Raw genomic sequence first — 12,253 nt, 5'->3', positions numbered from 1 at the left:
GGAAAAGATTCATTTACTCTTCATACCCAGGGCATGACAGATCCCAGATGCCAGGTTGCTATGGCTCGTAATAGGTACTGTGGTGCCTGGGTCAGCCTCCTAAATGTTTCAGAATTGCCTCACAAACTGTATCTCTGAGTTCTGCACTATGATTTGGTTCACTATAAACTTGAGCCATGTGATAGAAGACATGCAGGAAGTCTTCCCTAAACATAACTCACTGCTGACAGTGTTGTGTGGAAAGGGGGGGGGGGAGTAGGGAAGAGTGAGAGATATCTTGACTGCTGGCTCTTAGATTTACTAATAAGGCCTCTTCTTGTACAATCCCACTTTATTCCAAGATTAGTGGGTTATTTCCATCTACCTGCCAGGACTTTGTAGGAAGCCTCAAATTTCAGAGACTTAAACTCCTCGCCCTCATAACTCATCACTGTGCCAGTGCCTCAGTTCCTCAATTTTTCTTCCTATAAGCCAGGCTGTAGGAGCTTGTCATTTCTGCTCATGTTTTTTCTTGTAATTTCAGTCTATGCATTTGCAGTTTTCGCCCTTGTGCTGCAGGAGATTGCAGACCTTTGAGGAAAAGTCTGTTTCTGGAGGGTTCCCTGCTTGTCATTAAGCCCTCTGGACAGCCTGCACATCAGATTGGGGCTCAGGGACCGTTTCCTTTGGGAGCTGGCTCACCCCAGGTCATCCACTAGTGGGTCGAGCGCAGGCTGCGTGGTTCCATGGAGGCATGCCCAGGATTGGAGCCAGATTGCGTTCCTTCGCCAGTCGTGCTGCACAGCATGTCCGAGGGTGGCTGAGACCGGCCGTGGAAGTCCGGTCAGTGAGACAGTCAGAAGATTCAGAGTTCAGTTTTCAAGCAAGTTGAAAAGAAAAAGAAAAAATCACTCTATGGACCTGTTCAAAGAGTAAAGTTGATGATATAACTCAGTTCACAAAAACTTGCTCAGAATCAAGGAGGGGAAAACTGGGGCAAGCCCCAGAAAAACCACCTCGCAGCCCAATCATCGCATGGAGAGTAAACAGAAACGTTATATCATTCCATATATGCTTTTTGTGTTATAAAAAATGTTAACGTTCAGCACTATGTTAACTAGGTTTTTTAGTCAAAGAACTGAGCAAACTTAACTTGCAGCTTGCGGGTTCCGACGTGCACGTTTCGATCCTGCCTCAGGGAACACACAGGAATAGATGAAAAAACTCATGCGATAGGTACAGAGATTCAGAACGGACTGTTGTCTTCCATATAGAAGCGCAAGTAGCGCGGTTTAGCTGCTTTGAGAGGTGTTGTCTCTTTCATCGGTGTTTGTCACGGCCATGTGCAACTGATTGTGCAGGTGCCGGTTTATAACAGCGCGCATGAGATGGGACATGTTTTTTCCAGCGCTGTGGGCCGTTTTTCTGGTTATTCCCCGAGTCTGATTTTCTTTCTATGCAAGCCGCGGCAGGGTAAATTTTGCGGGGCTTGAATCCGACTATGTTTCTAGGAGCGTTGATGCAGCGGCCACGTGTCAGCGAGAATCAGGCATGCGCTTGGGTCTCCGGCAATGGCGGGAGAGCTGCAGCGTTCCGGTAGTTTGTTTCCAGCTGACTTTGGTCAGGGTATGCCGGGGCTTCTCTCCTTTCCGATTCAGACAAATTGTATGTGTTTCACCAGCTTTGGGACAAGCTTGGGCAGGTTTATATGTCTGTCTGTGTTCCTGCTGTACTCCCTTGAAGGAAACTGCTTGTTTAATTGAACTCTGGGGTTAACACTCAAGGGGTTTACCAGAGAGACTCTGATCTGTGCTAGGTCACCCAGTCTCAGTTTATCTCTGGACTGGGGCGACATACAGCAACTCACGGCACGGTGAGATCAGCAGTAAGATAGTGCCTTGTATTTCACACAGGTATCTCATTATCTCTCTTGGGGGTCCCTGCAGATTGAGCCTTTGTCTGTTGGTAACTGTCCTTATTTGGGCCTCTGTGCTGAGCTGCATGTGTCTAGTAGTGGCACAGGATATATATGCCTAAAGATAGTACAAACAGTTTCCAAGTTTGGGCTGTCTCTATGGGCATAATGACACTGCGCATCTTCCTGCGGCCAGGACTCTCTTTCTCTATTTCTGAGGGGGCCTGGACTTCAGATTTTCATGCTTAACACGCTGGTTTCTCCTGTCGCCATTTTCTCCTGGCACATGCTAGACGGGCCCCCTGACCAGTCAGGAAGGGCTGTACAGCTCCTTTTAACCAGGAGCCAGTTACCTATTATATCAAACCCGCGGAGGATCACGCGCTATGTGGCTGTTAGCCTCATCCCTGAAGCTCTCATTAGCGATGTGAGCTTTGTCTGATACCTGTTAGGATGCTGTTGTTTTCCACGGGGCGGTAGATGCAGCTTCTTGATTGAGTCTAGTACGTATTCACTTTAAAGGACATACATATTCGCTCATGTTGCATGGAAGTACTGTTTTCATGGTTCCAGTATATTCTTCTTTACATTGTGAAGCTTGATTTTTCCTAGGAGAATCTTCTTGCAGATCCTACAGTTCTCATCCTGCCGTTCCTTGACCTTCTGCACTTCATTCTGAGGGGATCTTGACTTCTTCCAATGACTCTTCAGGCTTTCTTATGAGGGAGAAGACGCTATAATGTCAGGTCAGGGGGCTGTGAAGATTTTTCAGGATGCTTGCAACTTTGCATCCTCCTCAGGTTTCCAGTTCGTTCTTGGAGTCTCTATGTTTTGTGTTTCCCTTTTCAGTGTTACTGGAAAGGCAGTTCCTCAGGGCAGTTCTTGTAGTTCTTCAGGAACTAAGGGCGTTGTTCCACTTACTGCATGGTGCCCAAGACGGTGGCATTGGGCAGGCTGGATCCCATTCTGCTGAATTAGTTTCTCAGGGTTACACATTTCTGTAGAAAAACTAGGAGAATATTTACATTTTCACTATGGACTCCGAATCGGCACTAGGTTTGCTTGCCTCTCTTTGAGCAGTGCTTTCAGTTTTGACACTTGCCATTTCAAAAACAGAAACTCTGGCCACAGATTTCAGAAATATTGAAGGCGACGACCCCTTCGGCATGGGATGTCCTACAGAGTTTGGGTTCCAGGCTTACCAAGCTGGATGTGGTTCCTTAGATGAACGCATGCATGCGTCCTCTTCAGAATGCCTACCTCTCTCACTGGGCCCTGATATGTTTTAGAACTGAGTCTGCCGTGGTCTCTGGCGGCAAGAGTGTGTGTGACCTGGTAGCTTCATCCTCAATCACTCAGCCAGAGCATTCCATTAAGCCTTGCCTCTTGAATTGTAGTAACCACGGATGCCAGCCTTCGTGGCTGGGAAGGGGTTCACTACAGTCATTTTCCTTTTCAGGATTGTTAGACTCCATAACTACAGAACTGGTCGATCATTGATGGCAATGGTCTCTGTTAATCGTCAGAGAGGAACCAAGAACTCTCCCTTGGCTCAGGAGGCTCGACTTCTTTCCCTTTGGCCGGAAAGTCATCTCCTTGCGCTGATGGTGGTGCATATGGCTGAAGTGGCTTGCAACTCAACCTGGCCGCGTCATTCTGGTGGCTCCCGATTTGCATGGAAGGTCATGGTGTACGGATCTGATGTGGCTGCGGGTGACATACAGTCTGCCCCTGAGTGTCTTTCCTGACCTTCTCATCCAGGCCTGGTTGCCATGAAGGATCTGGGTTGTTTTGCTCTTACGGCTTAGCTCTTGAGCGCGCAGCCTTAAAATAAATAATTAATTAAATAAAGGCTCTTCGATGCTTGTCATAACTGAAGCTTCTTAGATCTACCAAGTCGTCCACGGTGTTGGCTTATACCAAGGATCTCAAAGTCCCTCCTTGAGGGCCGCAATCCAATCAGGTTTTCAGGATTTCCCCAATGAATATGCATTGAAAGCAGTGCATGCACAAAGATCTCATGCACATTCATTGGGGAAATCCTGAAAACTCGACTAGATTGCAGCCCTAAAGGAGGGACTTTGAGACCCCTGGTTATGCTAAGGTGTAGAAGACCTTTCGAGCGCTGGAGCAACCAAGAATAGGTGGACCCTTATTCAACTCGGATGTCATGGGTCTTTGCTTTCTCCAAGCAGGTCTGGATAAAGGCCTCATGGTGGCGTGTCTGTGGATCCGATTTTATTTCCCAGGATTGTCTGTTCTTTTGGGTGTTGCATCCGGATGTTTCTTGGTTTTTAAGGAAAGATCTTCGGGTTTGACCACCTGTTAATAATCTGCTCCCAGCCTGAGACCTTAATGTGGTACTGTCTGGCTTTTGCCAGGGCTCCTTTTGAACCGCTGAGAGATTTAACGTTGTTTTTTCTGGTCACTCTCTCTTGGGACCGTAGTTTCCGAATGGCAGGCCTTGTTGTCCCCACCCTTTACTCTGAAATCCTGAGAGTGGACAGTTCCTTTCTTTTTGCTGAAGATGGTTTCGGCTTTCCATGTCTATCCGGAAGTGTGTTTCCCGGTTTTTTTCGGCCGACGGGTTCCAATCATCAGGATTGTCTGCTAAAGAGGTTGGACGTGCGTAGTGTGTTCTGCATTATTGGCGGGTCTCTAACGAGTTTTGCTTTCTGACCACCTGTTTGTGGTGGCTCATTTTATTATGCGGGGTTCTCCTGTTTTAGGGCTGCGATCTCTGGTTGGATCCATAGAACCATTTAGTCCACTTACGTTCTTGTGGAGTAACTGTCCCATATTTCTGGTAAGGTGCATTCTGCCAAGAGTGTAGCTTCTTTGTGGGCAGAAACCAGATGTGTTTCTCATTAGGAGATTTGCAGGATGGCGATGTGATCTTCTCTTCATACTTTTGCCAAGTTCTACAGAGTGGATGTTGCCAGACAGGACTCTGCCTTTGAGTCCTTGGTCTTAAGGGCCGGCACAGCAAGCCCACCCTAGCTTTCTTGGAGGACTGCTTTTGTACGTCCCTATGGTCTAGACTCTAGAATGTCTCACCTTTTGCACTGGAAAAGGAGATTATGTACTTACCCTAGTAAGCTCTTTTCCAGTAGATAGGTGAGATATTCTAGACTCCCCGCCCTGTCCTTGCTGTGCCTGTTTCAGCTACTGATTTCAGATTTTAGTCTCCTTCTGCTTATCCTGTGTTTTTCGTGGAGACCGGTCAGCCCTTGGGGGTTAAGAAGAGTTGTGTATATATGTATGACGTGTTGTGAGAGAAGTTCTGAACTCCTTTGACACCTCTGTTGGCAGTTCACAGTACTGTTTCGTTGTTTAAACAGAACAATAGTTTAGCATCTTTACAGGTGCCTCTAATTCACAGATAGGTGTGTGTCTCTATGCTTGGATACTGACTGCTAGAAGGTTCTAAACTAGCCTGTCATGTACTCTGGAGGCAGAGTGAAAAACCTGGAATGAATTTCTTCTGCAGTTCATGCAAGTAGTGGGAAATAACCTATGGGCTAAAACAGGGGTGTCAAACTCAAATCACATAAGGGGCCAAAATCTAAAACACATGCTAAGTCGTGGGCCAGATTTTTTATTAAGATACTTACTTTCAAAATGGAAAGATCAATAGCTGTACAAAATGGAAACTATAAGACCTTTTCTAAAATATGGGGGCCATTGACATTTTTTTGTGATGATTAAACACCAGTAATTTGATTGAAATATACACCATGAATAATAGAGAGGGGGAAGGGTGCTTATTTATTGTGTTTACTATTAATAATAATGGGAAGAGGGGGGTGGTTTATGGCTTTATATATATACAATTGTTGTTTTTCTTGATAGATTTACAAGTGATGTTTTCAAGAATATGTATGATATTAATTTGTACGCTTGTTGAAAGATTAAAAATGAATAAAGATTTATAAAAAAAAAGATACTTACCCCCTCCTTTGCTGATGCATAGCGTGGGCCCCTGCGCCGGTGGCAACTCCGACGTTCACAGGACTTCTGTGAGTGTCGGATCAATCACTGCCGCCACCAAAACCCACATCGCACCAGCAAAGGAGGAGGTTAGTCTTAGTAGAAGTATAGGGATACAACCTCTCCAACCCCACGCCGGCTACAAAATAAATAAAAAAGACTTTTCCTTTCTTTTAGGTCCTAGTTCACGCTTGCTGTCTAACATCAGCTCTGGCAGGATACACATTTCAAATATGACATATTGTAATCACAAAATAGAAAATAAATTTTTTTCTACCTTTTGTTTTCTGGTCATTTTGCTTTTAGTCCCAGTTTCTCTTTCTGATTTTGTCTATCTTCTAATTCTCTTTCCAGTGTCTGCTGTCCATTTTTTTTTTCTCCTCTTCTCTCTTGCTCCAGTCTCTATCTCCAACAAATTGATTTTTCCCTTTCAACTTTTCTCATTATTTCTTTTCTCCCTCTGTCCACTCAAATCTTGCCCTCTTGCTCATCCTTCTCCTTTTTAAATTTTCAGCTACCTATCAATTTTCCATCTTTCTCTTATTCTGTAGCTCTCCCATTTCCCATCTCACTCCTTTCTCAGGCTCTATTTCTCCTTCTCTCTCCTCTTGGTCCAACATTTTGCTTCCTCTCTTTTCTGTTGTTCTTCTTCTTTTCCCCCTTGATGCTGAACAATGAGAGAGAAGGAAAAAAAAAAAGAGATGCTGCATCTCTCTCTCCCTTCCATCACCAGGCCCAACATTTCTCCCTCCCTTCCAGATCCAAGTTCTCTCCCCCTGTCTGCCTCCCTCTTTTCCCCCCAGGTCCACCATTTCTCCCTTTCTCTTCTCAACAGTTCTCCCTTCAAGTATCTTTTTTCCTCTTCCACCACACTACCCCAAGTCTAACCTCTCTCCCTTCATCTCGCTCTCCTCACAGCACAGCTTGCCTTTCCCTCCAGCGCTGGTCACTCTCTCCTCACAGTCCGGCGTCTTTCCCTCCAGCGCCAGTCCAATGTCGCTGCCAAGCCGAGGAGTCTGTCGGCCTCAGCAATTCGGCAGTGTTGTACATGACTCCCCCTCCTGCTTTTCACCTGCCGCAGTCTGTCTCCAATGATGCGCAACTTCCTATTTCCATCCGGGTGGACCACGGAGGATGGAAGGCAGGAGGGGAAGCCACGGACAACACTGCCGAAGCTGGCAGACTTTCCGGCGTGATGGCGATGTCGGACTGGCGCGAGAGGGAGGACACGCTGGGGTCTGAGAAGGGGAAGTTTGGTAGAATTGCTGCGGGCCACATAAAAAGGCCAGACGAGCCAGATTCGGCCCGCGAGCCTTGTGTTTGACACATGTGGTCTATCACATGTCTACTGGAAAAAAGCTTACCAGGGTTAGTGCATAATCTCCTTATACCGGCCACCTGCTTTTACACTATCTTCAAAACCGACAACTGTAAGCTCCCCGAAAACAAAATTCCCAGTCCCTTTCTTTTTTTTCCTTGTTGGTTAGACGCACAGAATATTCAGGGAAACTTACCATGATAAAACAGATATTCATGTGTAGCTAGGCGATGTACCTCTTGTACAAAAAATAATATCAGCCTTTAGTCTAGAGATTTCTTTAAATAGCAGTTGCCTTTTGGATGGTATATTCAGGCCCTTAGCATTAATGGAGATAAATCTAAGATCCTTAATACTCTGTATCATTAGTATTAATAAATCCCTATATGCCTATCAGCATATAACAGAAGAAAACCAGACAAAAGTCATGTTGAGAGGCAAAGTCCCCAGAAACCAACACCCACACAGAAAAATGCAGCAATACTCCCTTCTTTAGCACTCTCCAGACCAGTAGAGGTTAATCTTTATGAATGGATATATATCCAATCATGACCAACAGGTGGAGACTGAAGACAAAACTGTGAGATAGTACATAAGATATCCCCTTCTTTATTTTTTAATATTTTACTAAATCATATAATGTATAATATAATATACGAATATTTTTGATGTATTAGGGATGGAAGGATGGTTAAATTTCATGATTTTCAGATATAGCAATTCAAGTGATGATTTACAATTCAAATGTTATTTCCTGTTACACTTGATGTAAGTTATAAAAACGAATAAAATTTTTTTAAAAAAAGAACTATGAATTACTGTGAAAGTAATACTTGAAGTTTAGAATTTGTTTCACTGAGTACAATTTATCACTTTTTCTCCTTCTAATTCTAAGGAAAACTGAATGTGACATTCGCATCCAGCTACCTATGGTCTCCAAAGAACACTGTAAAATTGACGTCAATGAAAATAAAGAGGTAAATGTATTAAGTATACTTCTTTTTAGTTTTGATTACAACCCTCAATGGGCTAATATGTAACTGAAAAATAGATAATTTCTTAGTTTTACATTTTTCTAGCGGTAATTGGAGCGGTACCTGTAAAATTGAGAAGCCTATATGGGCTTATATGATTCTATTTGGGGGTTTTTCTTCTATTTTATTTTTCATTCATTTTCATCAAATATCTCAATACAAGCATACACCTGACTAGAAATAATAAGGTTGCAATCAATGTTTCTGTTTTTTTGTTTTTTTTTTTGTAAATTTATAATTATTGAAATAATATACAAGTAAAACAACTTGTGCAGGCAAATCGAAAGAAAACAATATAAATCACAAGATATCAACATAATAAGAATCCATATTTCTCCTTAGACCTCAAAAATATTTGGAAGGGGAGAAAGCTTAATATTGGGGACCACTGTTATACAAGAAAAACCATGAAGATTAAATAAATGAAAAGGCATTAATGGCTTATTGGCCCCTTAACAATCCAATTACTTCCCATTTTACCCCCTGGAGATTTTCTTCAAGTCTAGGAAGGCTCGCAAATGGTCTGGAACAAAGCAAGTATATTTAGTCCCAGCATATTTAATAAGGCATTTCTGAAAATAAAGTTTATACTGAATTCAGATCTTGTTGAAAAATAAAAGACACAAGCAGTGTTGCTTTTTCTTCAATTGTTGTAGTACCGTATTTTCACGCATATAACGCGCGTTATTGAGAATCTTGGAGAGAGCGAGACCAGAAGGCTTTGAGCATGAGCAAATGCTCAAAGCCCAGTCAAGCCCGGCACAGGGAAGAAAGAGGATCTCCCTCGCACCACACAGCCCAGCCAACGAGGGAGGATCTTCGGGCACTGGCACTGGCACGTCCTGTGCATTGGTGCCGGTGCCCAATCGGGTAAGAGATGTTTTGCGGTGCTGGGGGGGGGGGTTGTAGGATCGCGGGGGAGGGGGTGACGCGAGCGGGGGGGGGGGGGAGGATGCCGGTTCGCAGGCCAGAAGGTAAGCGGGAGTGGGAGGAGGTTATAGCAGCATGCACGGTATACGCATGTGCGTGCTATATAAAATTTTTTTACAGACATGCTTTGGACCCGCGCGCTATACACGTATGTGTGTTATACACACATGCGCGTTATATGCGTGAAAATACGGTAGTCTCCAGTATAGCTGACAAATTGTCCAAATCCATGGTAGCAGGAACTTGCTGAATCTGATTTTCTATCTCCACTTCAGTCTCAGGGTTTTTTTTCATAGGTAAATAATAAATCTTGTTTAATGGAAGAATAGCCTCGGGAAAGAAGTTTAAATTTTGTATTAAGTACTTCCTAAACAATTCTACAGTTGATATTTCCAAAGTCTTAGGGAAATTCAAGAAACGCAAATTGAGTTTTCTGTTTTCTAGCTGTTCAATTTTTCTATGAACCACCAATTTGTCTTTAATCAAACTATCAACTGCTGTTTTCATGATTTTTATATCTTCATGTACTAATTGAAATTTAGCTTCATTGTCAGCTTTTAACATTTTCAACAGTTTTAGACAAAGAATCCATTTTCCTCACCAATTCTGATGTTTCTTGGGTAATACTGTTCCTTCCATTCTATGGAGAACTCCCCAGACTTTCCAGCAGGGTAACCTCCGAAGGGGTTGAGGATAAAACCCCACCTAGCACCTGTTGGTTTCATCGCGAGATCTCTTATTGCCTGATTACTCTCCACAGAGTATAAACCTGCAACCACTTCGGTATCGGGATGACTCTGAATCTCATGCAATTGTACCGCGGGATACAGAGGAACAATGGGAGCTGAAGGCGATAATGAAACTTATCCCAGGACAAGCAGGCAGCATATTCCCACACATGGGTGACGTCACCGACGGAGCCCCGCAGCGGACAGCCTCGAAAGCAAACTTGCTTGAAGATCTCAAGCTTTCGAGTGCTGCACCGCGCAGGCGCATGTGCCTTCCCACCCGAACTAGGTGGCGCATCTCCTGTGGGGATCCTCAGTTCGTTTTTTCCGTGGAGCCAGGAAGACACGTTTTTCTCAGCTTCGCAGCGAAATTTCTGCCTTCTCTTCACCGCGGCTGCTTCTTTTTCTTTTAAAAGTTTGGTCGCTGTGCTCAATCGTTTTCTTTCTTTTTGTTAAAAAAAAAAAAAAAATTTGTTCGGCACAGAATTTATTTTTTCTATGTCCCGGCCTCTTACCGGATTTAAACGTTGTTATTCGTGTGGCAGGACGATTTCTATCACCGACCCTCATAGTCGGTGTATGGTCTGTTTGGGTCGCACTCATCGTCCAAAGGACTGTGATTGCTGTCTGACCCTTCAGCCTCGGGCTTTTTGCCGCCGCTGTGACAGGTTTCTTCCTTTTATGGACGTGAAATCTCCTTGACCTAGACCTCATGGCCCCGTCTCTCAATTCTAAGCTTCCTAGCTTCTTCGGCGGGCCCAGGGAGTGGGAGTTAGAGGGGGTAGCTGCATGGCTCCTTTCTCGCCTCTGCCTTCTATTTTTTCAGTGTTTTCCGCTGGCTGATGATGGCTTCGATTTGCCATCTCGAGCTCGCTTTCCGGGCACAGTATTTGTAGAATCTCTGGATTGGCGGCGCCATCCTTACTATGTGGATTTGATGAGTCTTTCGACAGCCGGACTAAGAAGTTTCCTGGTATCTCCGGCTTTGCTCGCCTAGGGTCCGATCAACATGGATATTTGTACTACTTTAGTATTACGACCTTGTTTTTTGAAAAATCTTGGCTGACGTATAAGGGTTATGCGAAGCAGGTTGTTTCATCTCTTATCCAGTGCTACGGACGTCTTCTCCTGTGGCTTCTGCTTCCTTTTGGAGGTTTTTCCTTTCTTGGGTGCTTCTTAACGTTTGAACCACTCCAGAATTCCTTTTTGGCACAAGTGTATTGCCGAGGGCTTAGCGTTCAATTCCCTTCAGCTTCTAGTGCCATTCTTGGCTTGTTACAAGGGCTAGGTATATTGCTCTTCGCTTACTTCTCAGCTTCATGTAGTTCAGTTCCTAAACAGAGTGCGGTATATTCATGCTCCTCTTAGAAAGCCCGGTTTGGAATACAATCTTCACGTACTTCTTCTCAGTTTACCGAAGGCTTCATTTCATCCTTGTCTTTTGGGACTCTAAAGGGCTGTGCCGTTGAACATGGGGTTTCTTGTGGCCATGGCTTCAGCTCTGCAGTTTTCTATGTTGCAGGCCTTGTTCAACGGGGATTCATATTTCTAATTTCCGAAATATGGGGTATCAGTTCGGATGGTACCACTATTTCTTTCTAGGTGGGTGTCATCCTTTCTTTTATGTCATGCTCGCTTTTCCTTCCTTCTTCCTGGGAGGAGAAATTGGGAGCAGTGCTTTTATTCACTGCATTTTTTGACATGTACGTAGCGTCCTCCCCGAACTCGGTTTCTAACGACTTTTAGTTGTTTATATCTCCTTTTTGTTTTCTTCAAGGGACGCCTCAAATGTATGGCGGCGTCCGAAGCCTCCATCGCTCAATGGGTCCAGGAGGACATTCTTTATGCTTGCTTGCTGGCAGGGAAGTGGGTGGCGAAAGAACTTCATGACCATTCTGCCGGAGCGATGGCTACTTCTTGGGCTCGGCCCTGAGGTTTTTTCCTTGGAGGAGATTTGTCTCGCGGCAAATTGGTCTTCCGAGAGTGCTTTCTCTCCGCATTTCTGCTTGGATGTGGGGGCGCATGCGGTAGGGGCGTTTTGTGCTTCGGTTGTTGCGGAGGCGGCGTTTGCTTCCCACCCAGATTGAGGATTGCTTTGCTACATCCCATTGGTCTCTGGATTCATCTGCTGCTGTTGCTAGGGAAGGAAAAATTATGTTCTTACCTGTTAATTTTCTTTCCCTTAGACGCAGCAGATGAATCCAGAGCCCCACCCTTTCTGGATATTGTCTCTCGGTTTTTTCTTTTGCGACTTTCGCAGTTTGTTATTATGGCAGGTTGTTTTCTGTATTATTGCATTTTGAGATTTGTTATGGGAAATAAGTTTTTTACATGCTATGCCTATTGATGGTTACGGATG

At 44.4% G+C, this 12,253-nt stretch overlaps 1 protein-coding gene across 2 annotated transcripts in view; it reads left to right on the top strand.

The window, feature by feature from the left end:
* LOC117359188 (proliferation marker protein Ki-67-like) overlaps positions 1-12,253 on the top strand; it is a 244,544-nt gene that overhangs the window by 27,580 nt on the left and 204,711 nt on the right. For both annotated transcript variants that reach the window (XM_033941515.1, XM_033941514.1), the window contains exon 3: positions 8,098-8,179. In XM_033941515.1, coding sequence (XP_033797406.1) covers positions 8,098-8,179 — 82 coding nt within the window. The remainder of the gene's footprint in view (positions 1-8,097; positions 8,180-12,253) is intronic.

This window comes from Geotrypetes seraphini, chromosome 4 (genome assembly GCF_902459505.1).
Source record: "Geotrypetes seraphini chromosome 4, aGeoSer1.1, whole genome shotgun sequence".
Taxonomy (NCBI): domain Eukaryota; kingdom Metazoa; phylum Chordata; class Amphibia; order Gymnophiona; family Dermophiidae; genus Geotrypetes; species Geotrypetes seraphini.
This window is presented reverse-complemented; position numbering and strand designations above follow the sequence as displayed.